The sequence below is a fragment of the Stegodyphus dumicola genome, chromosome 2 (genome assembly GCF_044657685.1).
Source record: "Stegodyphus dumicola isolate Sdum_Otavi_A_Nest chromosome 2, ASM4465768v1".
NCBI lineage: Eukaryota > Metazoa > Arthropoda > Arachnida > Araneae > Eresidae > Stegodyphus > Stegodyphus dumicola.
Genome location: NC_140769.1, coordinates 243666852 through 243688884, shown reverse-complemented (window position 1 = coordinate 243688884; position 22033 = coordinate 243666852). Strand labels below are relative to the sequence as shown.

General features: G+C 31.5%; 1 protein-coding gene and 1 long non-coding RNA gene across 2 annotated transcripts in view; both read left to right on the top strand.

Annotated features, from left to right (window-relative positions):
- The window catches only part of LOC118198171 (uncharacterized), a 112469-nt gene that overhangs the window by 73629 nt on the left and 16807 nt on the right, over positions 1-22033 (top strand). The window contains exons 18-19 of the mRNA XM_085811965.1: positions 78-4212; positions 5257-5415. Coding sequence (XP_085668091.1) covers positions 78-4212; positions 5257-5415 — 4294 coding nt within the window. The remainder of the gene's footprint in view (positions 1-77; positions 4213-5256; positions 5416-22033) is intronic.
- On the top strand, positions 5459-15386 carry LOC118181681 (uncharacterized). Its single transcript, XR_015039826.1, has 4 exons — positions 5459-8689; positions 9760-9869; positions 12024-12066; positions 15169-15386. It is a non-coding gene; the product is annotated as an uncharacterized LOC118181681 (long non-coding RNA).

Genomic DNA, 22033 nt, shown 5'->3' with positions numbered 1-22033 from the left:
GAGACATTATATTATTTTATCTTAGTAAATTGTGAATTCCTTCTTCAATTAAACAGTTTAACAATCTTTCATTACAGAATAGTGCACCTTCTCCTAATCTTAAGAAAATAGACCGTGGAAGGCCACCTGGTGCATTTGCTAATATGAAACCTGCTCGTAAAAATTCAACCAGCAGCACAAATTCATCATTGTCTTGCCCTCGTTCAACACGTTCAGATAAAAAGAGTCTTCAGACTTCACCTCTGTCTAGTGGTTTGGAACCACGAAAGAGAATTCGGAAAAAATCTTCAGTTGCTTTTGGTTTGACTGATACATCTCAAGAATCTGAAAGTGATGGAGAAGATGGCATGGATCTAGATGATGAAGATGTTGATGAAGGTGAAGCTGATGTGGAGGATAATTCTGCTGCACCAACTGATTGTTGTTTCAAAGAAGAACTTTTCAGTGATGATGAGGAAAAAGAAAAACTGGAAGATGTTAAAAGAGGTGACATCACAGAACTTGAGAAAGCTATATCGGTAGAAGAAAATGCTGATGATATTAAAGACTCATTTTTTAGTTCTGTTTGTAAGAAAAATGATATTCCTGAAGAAAAACTTGTTCTTAAAAAGGAAACATCAGAAGAAATTAAATTGGATATTGTTCCTGAAATTGAACATCCTGTAGTGCCCAAAGTTGAAAAAGATACTTGTGAAATTTCTTTCAGAATGGGCCATGGCATTTCAGGGTCCATTGATACTAGTATTAAGTTATCATCACCTGTTCTAGAAATTGAGAAAAAGACTATTGCAGTTGAAACTCCTTCTAATCCTGTAACCAAAAGGACATATTCTGATATCATTAAACCTGCTAAAATAATTTTTCCTTCTGTGTCATCTGCATCTTCAGATAATAAATTAGATAAGTCTCCAGTCTTTAGTCACATTTTAAGTAATCCTTTGCCTACTAGTAGTACTTCTGTAGCAGATTATATGACTAAAAATATTTATGAATCGAGTGTTCCACCTTTGACTGAACATAAAACTACTTTAAGCTTTGCAGGCTTGCATGGGCTTATCCAAAAAAGTGCTTTTGAAAAAAGTGTTATTCCTGAAAAAGGGCCTCCTAAAATTTGTATGGTTGATTCAGTTGATAAAGTTGAACCATGTATTGATTCAGTTCCCAATTCTTCAAACATTGAAGAAAAAACTAATACAGAATCAAAATCTGCTTTAGATACATTAAGACCAGAAAAAGTTACATCTGTTTTTAGCTCTTCCACCATGTTAAGCAATTCTCAGACCTGTGAATCTATTAAGAGTGAGGAAAGTTATGCTTGCAAAAATATTGGAAACATTTACAGTTGTATTGTTAAACCAGATACTGCAAAAGTAGCCCCTGACAATGTAAAACATTCATTTGAAGGTGACACAAATATAAAAGTTATTAGTGAGGATAAAAATTCTGATGTTCAGAAAGATGAGAAACTTAAGTGTCCTGACAACAAGACAAATCTTCTTGAAACGACTAATATTAGTGCTGTGAAACCAAGTATTCTTAGTCCAGCAAAACTGAGTGCTGTGAACAATGATACTTTTGAAAAGAAAAGTAAAGATAGTTTTGATCTTTTAGCTCCTGGAAATAATAGTTTTACTCAAGAACAGAAGAAAACACTTGTTAAAGACAATATATTTTCGCTCTCATTTTCTGCTTCTAAAGATAAATTCATGTTAGATCAACCATATAACAAACTTTTAGCCGGTGAAAATTTATGTCGAATCAAACCAAAACCTTCAGAAACTGTTGATCTGAGTAAAACAATTCCTGGTATAATTGAACGCTTGAAAAAAGATGTTGTTGCAGACTTAAAAATTACAGATTCACCTCCTCCACAGAAAGAAGAGCTTAATTTTGACTTTCTTCGTGGTTCTCAGGATCCTGTTAAAAGTCTTTCTCGATCCGATTCTTCAAATTCTTTACGCATTTGTGAAGATTTGAGTGATACAAATGACTCAAATACAGATTCGAAAGATTTAATTATTAATGATAAATTTGATGCTTCTAATGCTCTTCCTGTTTCAAATTCTCAGAATTTGCTTCCTGTTGTAAGAGAACATTCTCCTGATAAAATTTCTGAAGTCATTTATGGATCTGTTACTTCTGTGAAAGCTGATGATACAAGTAGTTTTACTAAAAAAGAGGATTTAAATAACAGTCAGAAAACTTCTGTTATTACTGTTGTTACCTCTTCTGTTACTAATGAAACTCTTCCAGTAACTCCAGAAATTAAGGATATTAAAAAAGATATATTACAAAGTGAAGTAACTGCTGTAGCCAGTAAATGTGATGAGCATAAGACTGATGTACCAGTTTCTGAAGCAGATACATTATCCAAAGAAGAATGTAAACTAACTGTTGATACAGCATTAGCAATGGAAAATTGTGAAAACAGTCTTAGTGTTGCTGAAGTAGGTGACAAAATTTCTGAAGTGTCTGAAGCAATAAATGATAAAGTAAAAATAAGTAGCAATGTATCTGAGAACAAAGATTCCCTATTTGATGATCTTCTCAAGATAAGAAATTCGAGTAGCAATTTTAATCATAGCAGTGTTATAATGCGTGTACCTGAAAACCCTAAAATAATGCCTTCTAATAGTGGAGAATTATCCCCTGTTGAAGAAGAAGGTAATAATAAACAAGAAGATTTAGTATTGTCAAATGCTGTTTCTGATGAATTTTCTTTCAAAGAAGAAAGTTGTGTTCATTTAGAAAGGATGGATAGGGTTGAGAAGATTACTTTGGACAAGCAGAAAGATGACTATTTGACTACTAGCACAGTATCTGAAAATAAATCAAGCTCTGATGATAATGTTATTCCAGAAGATGATGTTAACTTTAGTCATCAGTCTAAAAAAGAAGGGAAAAAGAAAAAATTAGGTAAAAAGTTGGGAAAGAAAGTTTGTGGTTTAGATGGTTATGAAAAAGAAGAAAAAGATTTTAAAGTTAGAGATGGGAAAAGTAAATCCAAAAAGCGTGTGCGATTAGAGAATGAAGAGGCTGATAAAGGGAAGGATTGTGATCTTAAATCTAAATCTAAAAAATTAAAGAAAAACAAAAATAAAAAGCGTTTTCCAAAGCATGATGACCAGTTTGCCGAATATGCTAAAAAAATGGAAAGTAAAGATGATGATCACAAAGACTTTACATTAGATAAAATGAAGAGAAAAGAAAAAAGAAAAAGTGATAAAAAGTTTCTCAAGAGTGGTATGAAGAGTGATGAATTTTCTGATACAAAAGTTGAGTTGCCAAAGAAAAAGAAAGGAAAGAAAAATCGTGATAAGTTAGGCAATGATAGAAAAGATTTTTCTGAAAAGAAAACAAAGAAAAAGAGAAAACCACACATTGAAGACAATCAAGATTCAGATTCTGATAAAGAAACTGTAACCAAATTAATTGATAAAAAGAAAAAGAAAGAGAGAAAAAAATTTAAAGTTAAAGATTGTTCATCATCTGATGATGCTACAGATAAGTTTTTCAAGGAACAGAATAAAGATTTGAGTACTGTTCCCATTGCTGCAGATGCTGTTCTAAGGCAAGACTCCAAAAGTGATGATCCAGATATGTCTTTCTTATTATGTGAAGAGAAAGTCCCTGCAAGTCCTGTTGGTATCAGTAACATTGCTGATGATACATCTGGTTCTTCCAGCATTGATGGGAGTAGAGTGAATTCAGAAATTGAAAGACTTCCTTTACCAAATGTATATCCATGTATCGATAACTTAGAATCATCGGACACCATTAACAAACATAATATTGACACTAGTGCAGTGTTAGACAATACGCCACCTACAACTCCATCAAGCACCGAGTCACTATTATCTAGTTCTCCCTCTCATGAACGTGATTCCTTCTCAATGAATTATCCAGAAAGCACACAGTCAGGGAGGGAGTCGTGTGAAGGTGAATCAGAAATATACCGTTGTAATTCAAATAGGACTGTAATGCGTGGAAGTGAGGAATATCGAGCAGCTACTACACTTGCATTTGCTGTTTGTAAGACTGTAAATGAGAAACCTAAGGACAATATATCTCATGTTTTTCTGAAAAGGCAAAAAAGTGAAACAGATGATCACACACCCTCAAAAAGGAAAAAGAAAAGTAAAAGGATTCGCAGGTGTTCAGAGTCTGCAAAGTCTCCTAGGCATAAGTCATCTTTGCCTCGCATGTCTAAAGGTAAAATTTGATATTCTTTAGAAAGTTAATCTGAAACAATTATGATAGCTTCAGAGTAATTAACTATTGATAATTTTTTTTCAAAATGCTTTTCTTTTTAATTACATGCATTTCTTTTAAATGAAAATTGCAGGAAGTAGTCATTAATATTTAATCAATTTTGTATCATCTCAGTCCAAATGGATCTTGACTTTTATTGAGTTAATGAGCCTTAAATTAGGCAAATTGCTTTCCCACACCTCTGATAATTTTCAGAGTAATTTTTCTTACTAAATTTTATTTCAACTGAATTGTATTTTTATTACATTTTTTTTTATCTTATTAAATTTCATTTGATCTGAGTTGTCTTAACCTATTGTAGACATTTATAGATTTTTATGTGAAGATTCAAGTAATATTTGTATTTAATTTTATTTTCCTTCAGTAATGGCACATAACTTTGTTTATCCTTATAAATAATATGTGCATTAATTTTTAATTCATTTTCATCATATTTAAAAGTACTTCAATAAATGAAGCTCTACTATTTGGGATTTTCTCAATATGAAAGTGTGAGAAAATTAAAAAATGAAATTGGCAATAGAACACAAAATTTAGAACATCTAATTCAGTGCTAAAATATTTTATATCAGAATTTTAAAATGCTTCAATAATTTGAATCGTGGATTCTAAAACAAAGTAAAGTCAGTTTGGAGTTAATGGTAGCTGCTCAGTGTGAAAACATCTTAGTTTCTCCTAGTTAAGATTTTGACAGCTATATTATATGTATATTTTGTTATTATTGAAGTAACTGCAATCCATGCTTAATCCTTTGTTTTAGTGTTACAATTAGTTGATGTTTCATTACAGACTAAATTGTTGACCAGAATTGTAAGAAGAGCTCTGTTATTTCTTTATTAGTGTTCATAGTATATATCTTGTTATGTATCTGTTAATGCAAAAAGAGCAATTTGTATTTTTATATGTGTTGTAGATGAAGATAATGATGGTTAAAAGTTTTGATAATTTTCTTCTGTAATATATATTCACTTTTGTTTTATATAGTTGAAAGTTGTTGTGAAGATTCTTCCGGTGCTTCTCCTGCAACATCTAATTCACCCCCCTACGGAAGTACTTCCACTTTAAGTTTTACAAGGTCTTCTCCACATAGACTATCTTGTGTTTCTGATGGAATGTCAAGATATAATTTTTATGTTCCTTTACGTAAGTATATACTTTTCAATTGCTATTTGTTGATTTTTTATAAATTTCATATAATGTTTACAAACATTGCAGGCCTCTGTCAGCGTTTGAAAAATGCACTGATGAGCCAAAATATTCTGATCAACTACTACTTAATAATACATTGTGTGACCTTTGGCCTGTGAAACAGCTGCAGCTTCTCTTGGCATGGATGCCACAAGTTCTTGGTAGATGACTGGAGACAGGTTGTACCACATGTCTAAGCAGCAGTCGTGCATAGTTGAGATATTCCAACATGGTGATGTTTGAGTTCTAAGCTGCCGTTCCATGATATCCCAGATGTGCTGTATCAGGTTAATATCCTGTGAGTTAACATTACTTGGAATTCCTTGTTACGTTCCTCAAACCACTCTTAACACAGTTCGAGCCTTGTTAGGTAAGGGATTGTCCTGCTGGAAGATTCAATTCCAGTTGGGAAGACAGATGCCATGTAAGGGTGCAACTCATCCGCAATTACGTTCAGATAGTCCACAGTTTTCTCGGTCTGTTCTACAGCAATTAAGAGTCCCAGAGCCACCCACGAAAGTGTCCTCCAAATTATAATACTGCTATCACTAGCCTATGTATGACATACTGTGCAGGAGAGGAGCAACTGTTCACCTGGAAACATGGCATACCCTAACACAGCCATTGATTTGATGAATGAGGAATCGTGATTCATCCGAACAGACTTTCACTTATGCACGGTTCAGTCTCGATGTTCCCAGGCTCACTGTAGTCATAGTTGACAATGACACTTGATTTGTAGAGGCACATGAGTGGAATGTCTGCTGCGCTGTCCTATATTCAACAGCATCTGCTGAACTTTGTGTTCTGAAATGCTTGCAGTTAGACCTGCATTATATTGTACTGTCAGCTGAGCCACTGTCTGGTGCAGATCTTGCTGTACCAAGCAAGACAGTCTCTGACATTCTTTTTTAATTTGATGATGCATGGATGTCCAATAACTTGGTGCCTACTGCTGGTTTCACTTGCATTTATTCCCTTTGCATAAATACTAACAACAATAGATCATGAGCAACCTATGTAGTTTCGGAGTAAAGTAAGTGCAAGAATTATTCCTTACTTTCTCCAAGCAGCAGTTAAATACCAATCCCACTTAATCACGTGCCCTCCACATCATCCAGATGAGTGTTGTGTAGAAGTATTGGTGCACGATAATCACATGCAAACTTTTGATAAACTACACGTTTTTAATCTTACTTTCTAATGAACATTTTGATAGTTAAGTACAATACAACAAAATTGATTTCCCAAACCAGGTTTGATTTACATATTTCAATTTATATTTCATTAATTGGATCTGTCATGGGCCAAAAACATATTCCTAAATATATATATCCTAGCTACAAAATTAATTGTTTTTAAATACATTTTCTTACATTCCCCAATAACATATCAAAGTCACAATAAACGTACAAATAAAAGCTTTATCATAAACTCGTGAATAAATATTTACCATTCAAATAAAATTCAGATTTACATAATCCCTTTATAATTAAGAGAAGGTGAAGAGTATTTCCGACTTCAAGTTTCCTCACTGTCAAAAAACAAAACAAATTTAGTAATGCAGTACGATTGAACACAGGAAACCTGTCCTTAACATAGTCGCTTATAGTACATAACAGAGTTTGATATTGTTTACAATTTTTCACACAGTTCAATATTTCCCAGGCAGCACGTCTCCAAAAATATACGTATAATTTTGGTGAAATAAGGGTATGGTATTTTTTGCACGTTACTTTTACGAAATTTATACGAATGAAAAAGGCTGAAGTTACTGTTGACTCTTGATCGTTATTTTCCACACGTTATTTTTACGAAAATTATACGAATCCGAATGTACTGATAAAACTACCGCCATGATGGTATATTTTATTCGTCACTTTTACGCATATTATACGAATTCGAATGTACTGAAAGAAACTACTGCCTTTATGGTATATTTCATTCGTCACTTTTACGGATATTATACGAAGTCTAAAAAGATTGAAAATGAAGTTTATTAATTCAAAATATTTAGTGTATTTCTGGCATTTTACTTTGTTTTCTTTGTCCACGAACATGAAAAAAGGGGCATTCATATATGAGGCTAAAATTTTTCTATAAATTTTAACATGTGAACTAAATCTTTACGTGCATTTTTGCAAAAAATTATATTTTCTTAATTCAGACATCTTCAAAATAACTTATTTATTTTCTTATATCAAATTTGTTATTATTATTCATATCAACACTTACATTAATTTACACAATTTAATTTCTTTTATGAAAATCCTATTACCCATTTAACTGGAATAAGCTGTATATTAAATTTGTGTACTTACTGAGTTTGGTACAATACTCGCCTTATTTTATTTAGCAAATGTGGGCAATTAAATTGGAATAAGACTAGCAAATCTTTCATGTCGAAGAAAAGAATAATAAATACAGCAGAAGATGCTCGAAAACGTTTAACTTCTTGAACAATAGTTTAATGTAGACCAAAGGATCATTAATAATCAAAGATATACTAATATTTTTATTTAATAATAATAATAATAACTCTACGAGATTGCAAGATGAATCCTGATATTTTACATATATTTCAGTTCCTTTAATCTTTGTTATAAAAATCATATGAGGCTAATTTTTTAAAATTTTGTTTAATGTACGGAAAAAATGATATAGCGATTTTAATAATTTTTATATGAGGAAAAAATTAATAAATAATGTAAAAAAATAATTATATTATATTTTATATTTTTCCTGAAACAGTTAAAGACATTCTTAATATGGAGATCTACAGAATAAGTACAAGTGTCCAGTTAAATGAACTCAAAATTTGCATAGTTAATTTTACGCTAACTTATAAAAATTAACCGGATTTACGATTATACACTGAGCATGCGCATACACAGACATTTCTATTTTTCGTAGAAAAATTTAATTATTACCTTAATACAGAGATGCTGTGAATATAAATTTATATAATGCAAAAGTAAGTTTATTTCATATGCTAATTTAGAGGCTTTCTTAATATGTTTAATTATAAAGAAAAAAAAAGCGTTGCAATTCTTGTTCACTGACCAATGGCAAAGCAGACACTTTCTACTTCCGGTTGTGGCGGGATATTTGTGAAGTCAGCACCAAAGAATGGCGGTCGAAAAGAATGGTAAAGTCGCAAAGAATACTGTTTGTTCGTGGATTGGCATTTGTGACTGAATCCATCGAAGTTACTAATTATTTGAAGAAAGTAAGTGAATACTTTATATTTTCAGTGTTTAATACTCGTACTTTCTTCACCTATATAAAATTTTATAAATAGCATCTGTGTAGTAAATGTGATTTTCCATGTGTTGTTCTTTTGTGTACGTGCCTAATGATTCATTTTCAGGATTTGGTACTGTTAAATTTTGCACTAGTCTGTTTCTTACTGTTTGTGTCACTCCTTTTTGTATGTGTCTCACCTTTTTATAGTTATATTATTTTTACTCAAACGTTTTAATATTTATCTTAAAGCATACTGTAATTAAGCAGGAAATGGCTTTTAATGGAAAAAGAAAGGCAATATTAACATGACTAATTGTTCAAAAATCTGTTATGGAAATGTTATCTGCCTTATGCCAAAAAATAAAGCATGTAACTTTCATCTATTTATGAAATTCAAAATTTTTTATTTGCTTAGTGTTTTCCCTAAAAATAATTTAATTTCTTATTTTTGAATTTAGTTTTATAAATTTGCTTTAATATATAATCTTTAACTCAAAGATATTGTGCTATTAAAAAAGGAAATTTTATGCCATAGAAACACAGGTACTTTGTTCCAAATCTGTGTTCATTTTTTTTTATATATATACTGAATTTTTATGCACTTGTAATTACTGAAATATATCCTTTCATGAATAATAAGTAAGTCCTTTCATGAATGCATTTCTTTTTTGTTTGTTTGATTTTGTTGTTTTAAAAGATCTGCCATAGTTAAAGAAAGAAAATAAAGTAAGAATGCTTTACTTTCAGTTTTGAATAAATTTATTACTATTTACTGCAGCTTCAAATTTCTCTAAACATAATTTTCGAAGTCAAAACTTGATAGTTATGTTGATTATTAGACTTGCATGAAAAAATTTATTGAAAAATTAGTATTTGATCTAAAATACCGTAAATTATTTGAATTATATTTTACTAAATCATGTATTTTGATATAACTAGATAGTTAAAAAAATTAAAATTGTAAATGTGCAGAAATGCTTATATAAAACCAAGAAATTGTTTATATTTTTGTTACTTTTTCCCTTGTAAATTAATTGTATATATATATTACAGTCTGGGGAGTCAGCACCCTGCTGAATTGTAGTAAACGAGACGTCCAATCTACTAGACCATCAAAGATGCAGATATGGATTTTCTATTTCATAGTTATTGAAATCATAATGGTATGTTTGTTTAAATTAGTACTGTTTATGAATGTGATAAAAATAAATTCTGATAAGTAAAGAAATGATTTATTTTCTATTAATTATGAACTGTAAATAATGTAACCAATTTTCTTCATAGTATTTACTAAACATTTTTTTTTAAAAAAGGGAGGTAGTCTTATTTATACAATTCTTGCAGAGATACCAAGAAATAAAACATTTCAGGAATTTTCACTCAGTATATCTTGATGTGTAAAATCGTGTTGTTCAATGCCATATTACTTTTTCACAGGAAAGTAATTTTATTGATCTAACATCTGCATAAATCAAACTTTTTTAAGAATGATTACAGTTTCTAACTTAAAATTTTCAGGTTTAGAAAATGTATGTTTAATGTAGCATTAGTTTTCCATGGAATAGAAAAGGTTTTCAAAATGTTCAGTTGTTAGAGGGAAATAATATAAATGAGATTGTCCTGATACAGTTTCAGCTGGAAATGAAACTGAATTTTCGGATAGTGAAGATTTCATTTAAGAATTCTAATAAAACTGATTAATGTAAATCCTCTGCATTTAAAAATTCTAATAAAACTGATTAATGTAAATCCTCTGCATTTAAGAATTCTAATAAAACTGATTAATGTAAATCCTCTGCATTTAAGAATTCTAATAAAACTGATTAATGTAAATCCTGTGATTCATGTAGGTATTCTTCTGTTATCAGGACCAGATTCAGAAATGTGTGTTTATATGCATGCATTTTTAAATGTAGGTGCTCGTGTGTGCATGTGTATATTCTTTATGTATGTATGTGTATACTTATACACATATATGCGCATACATGCATATACACATGCTTACATATCTACAGTGGAACCCCAAGATACGAGTTTAATTCGTTCCAGCATTCAACTGGTATAGCGAATTTCTCGTATCTAGAAACAAGCTTCCCCATTGAAAATAATGGAAATTCAGTTAACCCATTCCACACCCCAAAAAATATCAACTTTTTAATATCAAGTCAATTTTTTATAATAAATAACACTGGTAAATAATATAACAATAGTTTAACTTTGTTACCAACATTTTAACTCCTTCTCATTAATCCACACCAACAACAGCTTCTCAACATCTAGGAGTATTTTTATGGTGCTTGGAAGCAACGATAATTCCTTTGGTTACATCAGTTTTCTTAATTTCTTTCTGCTTCTTCAGAATAGTATAGATTTTCGATGTTGAAAGTCCGCAAGTCTTCGCCAATTCTGTCACCATGCTTATGTTTATCTATGATTTCTTTCTAGATATCGACGGCCATGGCCTCCTTATTTTTCTTTGCAGCACTATCTGAGGCAACAATCTTCTTGCGAGGCATCTTGAAATAATTATTTTCACGTTAAATGTCAAAACAATTAACTTACAAGTGCAAAAACACGTATATAAAAGAACACTGAGTGATCTGACGAGGGGATTCCCCGAGTTGAGCCGGATAGGGAAATGCGCCACCCATACCAACAGCCTGGCTCATTGCTCGTTACTCGAATTAATGCTCGGATTTCGCTCATACTTTCCTCGTATCTCGAGGTTTCATTGTACATTTCTGAATCCCGTCCTAATAACAGAGGAGTATCTTTGCCAGTATTGCAACAGAGCTAGAATGAATTATTGTGTTAAATATGTGGAAAATGCATGCTTAAAGTACTGTTATTTTCTAAAAATATTCTGTATGTCTATTTTTTTACAAGAAGAAAAAATAGCTAAAAGCTGTTAATTTACTCGTATTTATTAGTCCAAAGGGGCTTTGTCCCTAAAGAACTATTTTTTTTGTTTTGCATTGGTTCATTATAAATATGTTTCACTTTTCAAACTGTTCCTACCAAATGTTAGAGTCCCTAGTGTGGGATTAATACTCTCTATCTTAGTGCCCTCTATAACCTATGTTAGGATTAACCTGTATAACCTACAAGGATTGCCAGTTTAGGCGAGATATCTAGGTAGTCATCATAATACGTACCTTTTTATTATTTTTAAATTAAATTGAAAGTAATAAACTAGTTTTCAAAAATGGAGTTAAACTAGATTTGCATTCAACTCTGGTTTATTGTGTTAATGATGTTTTGCTGTAACAAATATGAATTTTTTGTTTAAGTATAATAATTTAAAATGTTTTTTCTAGAGAATGAAGTACTGCCACTAAGGTAAAGGTGCTAACTTGCAAGGTAATTTTCTATTCTACATTAACTCAATCTTTATGTCCTGTTACAGATATATTGGCAGAAATAATGAAAACCTGACATTCAAAAAGAAAAATAATAACGTTGAATGTAGTATATTAGATGGTTAACTGTGGTTTGGCAGCTCATTAATAATCTTACACATATTGAGTACGAATAACTTTGACAATTACCAGTACAGTCAAAAGTCTTTAATCCGGACTCGTTGGGACTTCGGCGATTCCGGATTATAGATCATCAGTTTAAATCTGGTAAGATGGCATGCAGAAATTATAAAATTAAAAATATGAAACCGTAATTTATAAAATAATGAGCAATTATGATCTAAAGGGTATCAAAATTTACCAAAAAAGAAGCCTAATATTTATTTGTTTACTTTATTAAACATTTCTTTCAACGCGCGTAAAGCATACCTTACGCATAGCCGAAATTAGAAAATTGCAACCAGAAAACTATTTGATTTGTATTCGTGATATTTATAATGATGAGGAATTTGATTTAAATCATATCAAAGACGGAGTACATTGAGATGAAATACTACATTTAGTAAGGAATTATAAGCCGAATAAAATAAAAACATCTGCCCTGAAGATAACGATAGTGTTGACAAATCAACTTCCAGTTCATTGCGCGCCGCGACGCCCCCCCCCCCCCCCCCCCCGCGCGCAGAGCAGCGTGAAATTGATAAACAGATTTAGGAACGGTTAGATAAACAAAGAATATGCCTTTATCCATTTTTTGTAGCAATTCGTTTTTTGTTTGATGGACATCGAAACATACTTTCGTTTTCTAGATCCTTTGGGAGCTCCAGCATCGGAAATTCTATTTGACATAATCGAAAGTTCGAGCTTACTTTTAGAAAATTGTTCTTACAGTCTGCAAAAAATAATAAGCCGGATCCAATTCGATGATTAAAGAACAACGCAATCATCAACATTAACTGAAATAGATAATTTTAGCTTATACCGTCCGTTATATATTAAACGCGCACGCGAAAATGTATTCTGCACTTGCGCAGACACATATGCGCAGTGGTAAATGTCTTGTGTGCACGAGTAAAACGCCTATGCGCATGCGTCAATGCGGCGCATGCGCAGAAAGATTTTAGCTTTGAGGTCCGGATTATAGATCATTCCGGATTATGGGTGTCCGAATTAACGACTTTTGACTGTATTTTCAATAGTATAAAATTAGGCAAGAAAGCAGCTTTAGCTTAGCACCGATTTTAAATACAACTCTCTTACCAATATTGGTTTGACGAAGGTAAAATATAATTGAATTTAATAAGTTGGAAATGCTGTCTGTCTTTCCATGAGTTAAAAAATAATTTCAAATAAAATTTCTTTTTTCAGTTTTTCATGTTATTTGTTTAATGTTATTGTAATCTGATTTATCATATTTAGTCACATATTCCATCCCTCTTTGCACTATAGTATATAATTCAAAGGACTTATCAGTTTCAGCAATATTTTTTTTTACCATAACTCTGTTTCTAAATCATATCCTGAAAAATTAAGGAGTAAAGTACACAAAGAAGGAAAATATGCAAGTAAATAATGACATTTAGTGTTGTTTATGTGTCTAATATTTGTACTAGATTGTAAAAGTTATAAAATTCTATTAGCTTTTTTAAATTGAGATGCTTCTTTGCACCCAAATGGTTAAAGCCCTAGTGTGACTTTGGTACTTTGATCTAACTTCTATTCCTAATAAATAATCCAGCTGCATACAGTTTACTCAATTTCTACCATGTGTAAGGTAAACAATATTAGCTTTTTTTAAATATATCTTTTACAACTATTCCATCAGGTAGATTTCTTTCATATTTTGCCTTAATTGAGTCATCCTGCTAATTAAGAATTTATTAAAGTTAATATGTTAAGTTTTTGTGTGTATAATTTATTTTAAGTATGTGCAAGCAAATGCATATATTAACAGTTACGTAGAATTATGTTTTGGGTATCAAATTCAGAAATTTTGGGGCTGTTTTTAGAAGATTTATTAATGATTTATACTATATTAATATTGGTAAAAAAATTCTGTGGCTTTTATATGAGAGTATATATTTTAAAATAGCTGCATGATATGGTAGAGGTAAAAAGCTTCATGTGGATCATAAATTAATATTATGTGGCAATTTTTCATTTATTTAATAAAGAAAATATTCAAGCCACAATTAAAATTTTTTCACTGGATTATTTGCATACAAAGTTTGCAGCAAATATTTCCTGCAACAGAAGTGACAATTTTTATTTTGCCAAGATAGGAAATTTAGTTAGTGAAAGCAGTAACCCTATTTTGAGATGTTAAACAGGAAAACAAATTTTTGAATTTAAGTTGATTTTTGAAGGAAGACTTCATTTAGTCTTGCTATCATTCTACGTGACTCTTAACTTTTTTATGGTATTTATAATTTTATTGTTATTCAGCTTTCTGTTTGCTTAGAATGCACATGAATGTAGACTTGAAATATTTTATATTGCAAACTGAGTTGCCATTGTTATCATAATTAAAGATTTTTACTCTGATTTTGGAGGAATTTACTGATAATACTTTTGATTGTGTATTGGTTTCTGGTTTATTGAAATGTGTAAAATAGCCTGTTAATGCATATACTTATGTTAATGACATGTATATGTTTATGAAGTATTCTGTTATATGTATATAGTGTTGTGATTAGTTTTCTGCTTCCTCTTTATTTAAGAAAAAGTTATCTGTACAAAAGCAAATATTCTTTACTATATGTAGGAGTAAAATTGAAAAGGCTAATGCAATATAATTAATACAAAATTAAGTTTTTTCTCATGTACTTAAATACAAACATAGCCATTAAAGACTTTCTCAACCTTGCAGTTCTAAACAATTCTTAAGTATTTTTTACTTGAAATTATAGGCATTGTGTAAGGTATATAATTGAAGCTTACTGTGTGATAGTATGAAATTAAATTTTTAATTACTGAAATGTAAATTTTTAAATATGAAATACTCAGTGCATTTTATATGCATCTTTTAATACTTCAACTATATTTAAAAACTGAAAACATCTGAAGTGTGAAATTATTACAAATTTTTCTTTTTCTTGTTTAGGAGCTGTTCTCAAAACATTGGGTGACAAAGAATTCACTTTTACAAAAATTGAGCAGGATATTAAAGACAGCGAACTATAGAACAAATATGGCGAAGCTGCATGAAGTCTATGTTGAATTTTATTATTAAAAAAATATGCTCTTCAGATTTAATGTTAGTTTTTATTGTTTAACAGTAATTGCAGTTTTCGAATACCTGTAAAATAAACCTAATTCTTAAATTAATTTCATGTGTATTTCTTTTGCAACTATTACAGTTCATAATACTTCAAACAACTTGAAATTTTATACTTGTTAATTTATGTGGGATATGTTCGTAATAATTTTATAATTTAAATACGTAGTGTATTCGGAAACTAAGTACCGTTTCATTCTAGCGCCGTCGCCGCGCCGTGGTAGGCGTCCCGCGCATGCGCACTAGTCTTTCTTGTTCACTGACTTTCAATTGTCGCCATTTTGGTTGCTCTATGTTGTGTTTTCAGTTTGCTGTGCACATTCAAAATGTTTAAGACAATTAGTTCTCCCGCTGACTGTGAGATTCGTGCCGTGATTAAATTTTTGAACGCGAGGAATGTTAAACCGGCCGAAATTTATCGTCAAGTGACACAGGTTTACGGTGAATACGCGATAAGTGATGAAATGGTGAGAAAGTGGGTAAGAATGTTTAATGCAGGTCGAACAAATGTCCACGCCGAGGCTCGGAGTTGTCGGCCTTCTGTTGTCACCGATGATTTGGTAAGGAAAGTTGATGAAGCAATTCATGAGAACAGACGCTTCACAATGACAACTCTTTCGAGGCATTTCCACAAATTTCACGTACTGTTTTGTTCGAAATTGTGTCTGACCGCTCGAATTATCGCAAACTGTGTTTCCGATGGGTTCCAAAAATGCTCACTGATGTTCACAAAACAAAGCGACTTGGTAGTGCCCTGACATTTCTCACGCGGTACAGTGATGAGGGAGAAAACTTTTTAAACTAAATTGTGACAGGTGATGAAACTGGGGTGTGTCATTTCACACCAGAATCGAAACAACAATCGATGGAGTGGAGACACACTCATTCACCGAAAAGTGTGGAGTCGTGGTTATCGAAACTGGCGGGAAGTTTCTTTGACGATGGTATACAAAAACTGGTCACCCGCTATGACAAGTGTTTGATCATTGGCGGAAACTATGTTGAAAAATAGTTTAAGATATGTATTTTCATGTAAAAATAAAATTGGATTCGAAAAAATTGTTTTACTATTTTTTTTTTCAAAACGGTACTTAGTTTCCGAATACGCCTCGTAACTCATTGTTATCATATGAGCATAATCTAAAATGCACAGCATTTGACAACAAATTAAAAAATTAGCCAACTTCTAATTGCTTTCTTTTGTCCAGTTGCCTCTTTTTAAATCATTTAATACCATAAAGCTGTTTGATGAAAAAAAATAATTGGTATGTCCACATCAGCATGTACATTTATAATGATGTTATAGAAAAAGTCACATGAGATAAATATTTAAAAACTTCAATATTCCTAAACAAATTAACTTTTTAAAATTTTGTCTGGTATATAAGATAAAATAAAGAACATATTTAGGTAATTTTGAATTTGCATAATTTTATGTACTTATTTATGAAATAAACAGTTACATTGTAAAAGGGAACTTTTTAAAAATACCTCAATAAAGCATTTCTTTTGTAGAGGTGAACTTTTAGTACTGATCTAATATATTCATAAGATTTTAAACTGAGAAAGACAACAATAATAGATTACAATACATTGCAAGATTGACTCATAAATGTAAAATTTTCACATATCATAATTATGTGTGTAATTAAAACAGAAGTTACTCGATTAACTTGCATGCAAATTAATATTTTCTTTAACATGTTTGGGATAAACTGAATTTTAATAAATAAATATGTATATATTTGTGTATTATCTGAAGATATGAATGAAATATTTGTGACATTAAACATTCATCTTCAAGGAAAATAATAAAGTCAACTTGGTAAACTATTGGAAAAGGTAAGTTTTCTACAATTTCCTGGTCTATATTTAACAATTTTAAAATTTAGCACACTCATTTAAATAATCTAAACATATGATGTTTTCTTTTGTGCTAGATTCGTTTACTGAATTTGTTAATTAACTATATTGTACTTTAGATAGAAATTAACGTAGATATTCCCTGTATTTTACGGTACAAAAACTTATATATTTGATAATAATTGACCTAAATCTTCCCTATGTTTTCTTTGCATATATGAATGACTTTGGTAAAAATTTAGTCCGATGTCTTCTCTTCTTTACTGTGTATAAGTGCACATTTGGTAAAAAATTTGCATAAATCTTCAATTACCTATTTACTGCATTTTTCGTAAAATGTACTTATTTTAATCTCTTATTTTTTATATAAAGCTATGCAAAAATGTTCTACATATTATGATTAAAAGATAAAATTAATTTAATATCAAATTTTTACATATCCACCTTTTAGGTATGTACAGCAATATGGAATATATATAACTGGAAAATTTAAATGCAAAAAAATTAATTTCTATTCAAAAATTACATAACACTAAAAGGCTGAAAATCACTTTTAATATTTCATTTCAAAGTGACTACAAAATATGCATTCAATTTTGTAAACCTGAGTTCTATGTTTTAAATCAATTAATGCTATCGTTCATTTACATGGCATAAGAAAATGTCCTTCGGAAAAGCAAATAATTTATTTAAAGTGTTATTTAGTAATAATGAATTTAGTAAACAACTGTTTGCTACAGTTTTTTACTAAATTTAAATTTATGAAATGAATTTAGTAAACAAAAATGCAAATGAACGATAGCATTAATTGATTTAAAACACAGAATTGATGTTTACGAAATTTATTGCATATTTTCTAGTCACTTTGAAATGAAATATTAAAAGTCATTTTCAGCCTTTAAGTGTTACGTAATTTTTTAATAGAAATTTATTTTTTTTCATTTACTAGTGCATTTAAATTTTCCAGTTATATATATTCCATATTGCTGTACATAACTAAAAGGCAGATATGTAAGAATTTGATATAAAAATTATTTTACCTTTTAATCATAGCATACAGAAAGTTTTTGCATAGATTTATATAAAAAATAGATTAAAATAAGTACATTTTATGAAAAATGCAGTGAAAAGGTAATTGGAGATTTATGCAAATTTTTTACCAAAAAATGTGCATTTATACACAGTAAAGTGGAGAATACATCGGATTAAATTTTTACCAGTCATTTGCATATGCAATGAAAACAGGGAAGATTTAGGTCAATTACTATCAAATATATACGTTTTTGTACCGTAAAATACGGGAAATATATACGTTAATTTCTATCAAATATATACGTTTTTGTACCGTAAAATAGGGGGAATATCTACCTTAATTTTTACCTAATATATACGTTTATATACAGTAAAAAATCGGGGAAATTTACGTAAATTTTTACTAAATATATACGCATACGTGAAGCAAAAAATTGAGATTTATGTATATGCGATAAATATACGTAAATTTTTACTAAAAATATACGTAAATCCCCGAAATTTACGTATATTATACGTAAAAGTTGCGAATGAACAGTAGTCTCTCGCGTAAATATACCTAAATTTTACGTAAAAGTTACGTATAGTATAACGTAAATATTTAGTAATTGCCACTGGACACTTTTTATGATATTTTTACGTTCAACTTGAACGTTTTTTATACGAAAGGCCATTCGTAAATTGCACGTATTTTTCTCGTGCAATTTACGAATGCATGCTGCCTGGGTTCATGTATCTGTAACCGTCTCTTTAGGCTTCGATAACTGGACCCTCTGCCAAGAACATCGAATCACTCGTTTCATCTCCTTCTCATGAATGCAGGTGATTGTATAACCACTGTACAATCACAGCCATAAGAGCCGTTATCGAAATGCCGTTCTGCAGACCACCCAGTGGGCAAAATCTCATTAGGGAAAGGGAAACAATTTCATTGTCACTAGAACACAGATAGAAAGAAAGCGAAAGGGTCCTATTCTTTGCCTCGTATTCAAGCCCATATTTTGCCGACCAAGTTCCTGTTGAGGGTTCTACAGTTAGAAAATTCCCTAGACCAGAATTATTACATAACACTAGTTTCATTGAAAAATGTAGGGATTGTCATAATGTTCTGGCTTGTCAGTGTATACAAAAAGTTGAAACATCTGGATATTTTCATTCTCAAGAGATTAGTATTAACTCTCTTGAAATAATAATGCTTTGTTAATTTATTTGTATATCAGTCATTAAGTGAGCATGCTGAATGCAAAATTCATTATAATTTGGCATCATTTTTATTTGGGGAAATTGTTACATCAGTTGACTGACAATGTTTGAAAAACATCAAAACTTGTAAGATGCATATATTCGATCTACTGACACCCTAGAAAGGAAAAAAATCATGAATCGCAGGATATTGAGCTGTCAGTTCATCAGTGGAGGGTGTCATCAGACTGTCTTGAGTAGTATAAAATTACTTATAAACTATTATGGCATATGTCATAGATGATTTTAATGATAATGATGGGTGTATTATATCTTGATTTGGAAATGTGTCAAGCTTTGTTGTATGTAAGCATAGTGCTCAAGGTAACTACAGTTCTTTGATGAAAGTACTGCAGCAGGTATATAGGAAATGTTATGAAAGGAGGAAATATATGTTGTTATTCAAGTTATATAAAAATTCCTTGTTTGCTGATATGTAGTGCAAATTAAATACAGTGGTTATCACTTAATGCGATCATATTGATAATTTAAAAAAGGGATGATTATAAATTAATCGCAACAATATTAGACAAAAACTTTTCTAATCAAATTGGTTGCTAATAACTGTATGTATATGGAACATAAATATTACTTTGTGTAAGAAAAAGTTTTTCCTTCAATCTTTTGTGTGTAGGGGGAGAGAGACTTAACTGTTTATATTTATACTGCATTTGAAAGTTAACTAGACTCTGATAACAGTATGTAAAAATTTTTTAACCCTTGGTGCATTTGTTTACAGCTTTAAGTTACTTCTGAGGTGTGATTTTTATATTTTTCCAGGATTGCATACGTTATGTTTTCTTTTTACTCGGTGACAAACCTTTTACCTATTCAATTCGTCAGCACATGTCTACATCACTGAGCACATAAATACGAGGGCCATCCAGGAAGTAGATTACGTTTCCGTCTGTGTCCGCTAGGGGCGGGGCTAGCGCGGCCATCTTGGGGTCAGAGCGTTGCGCAGCTCAGTCTGCATCTAGCCGTGCTAGTGAGAGGTTCGTGCTGTGCTCCGTTCAGATACTGTGACGGTTTGAAATGTCTGCGTTAATTGAAAATCCCGCGAGGTGCACTCAGTAATAAGGTTTCTGACTGCAAAAAACTGTAAACCGATAGAAATCTATCGGCAGCTTCGTGAAGTGTATGGGGACAACATTATCACTGAAGGTGGAGTGCGTCAGTGGGTCATAAGATTTCAAAATGGCCGAACCAATGTTCACGACGAAGATCAAAGTGGGAGACCCAGCATAGTGACCGCCGAACTTCTCAAAAAAGTCGATGCTAAAGTCCGTGAAAATCGAAATTTCACAATAACGGAACTTTCTTTGAGTTTTCCACAAATTTCGCGAAGTTTTTGCACGAAATCATCAGCGAAAAGCTTGGTTACCACAAATTTTGTGCAAGATGGATTCCAAAAATCTTGACAGAGGACCACAAAAATCAGCGAATGGCTGCAGCGTTGAACTTTTTGGACGCTTACCATAAGGATGGTGACTCTTTACTCGATCGCATCGTTACTGGTGACGAAACATGGGTGAAACATGTGAACTGTGAAACGAAATTGCAATCAATGCAGTGGGGGCACACAAGTTCTCCCCAAAAACCCAAGAAATGCATGCAAACAATGTCGGCAAGGAAGATGATGGCGACTGTTTTTTGGGACAGAAAAGGTGTAATTTTGGTGGACTTCCTGGAAAGAGGCACTACAATAAACTCTCAAAGGTACTGCCAAACTCTCCAAAAACTCAGAAGAGCAATTCAAAACAAGCGCAGAGGAATGTTGAGCTCTAAGATCTTGTTGATTCACGACAACGCCCGGCCCCACACGGCAAATGTCACTCGTAAAGTTCTTGAATCTTTTAAGTGGGAGTTGTTTCCTCATCCGCCGTACAGTCCCGACCTGGCACCGAGCGACTTCCACCTATTCCCAGCAATGAAGAAGTGGCTGGCTATGCAGCGTTTTGATGACGACGCACAGCTGCAAGAAGAGGTAACGAAGTGGTTGAAGGCGCAGGCGGCCGAATTTTTCGACGAAGGAATTTCCAAGCTCGTACATCGCTACGATAAATGCCTTAATTTGTATGGTGACTATGTAGAAAAGTAGTATTTGAGTGTGGCTTTCATCTGTATATAATAAAATTTGTTTCCTATACTTTGTTTATTTTTTTATTCCAAAACGTAATCTACTTTCTGGATAGCCCTCGTATAAAAGTCATAGATTTGTGTTTTGATGAATTTTCATTTAATCATGAAGCTCAGATTTCCTCCCCTCTTTAGAAATTCTTTTTCAGAGCCATTTTAGACTCTCCCCAGGTGATGTGTTTGTGTATGTATGAGATAGTTCCTCACTATATAATGGAAATGCGTTAAATAACTAGGAGAGTATATTTCATGTGAATTTGTTCTTAGCTTAACAGTCTGTTATTACTTTGATAAATTACATTTTAATTTCACTACTTAATTTTAATAAACAAAATTATTTAATGGAATAATGTTTGCAGGCAAATAATACACTTAAATATGCTTTCCTTTCACACTGAAAATGTGTGCTTTGATT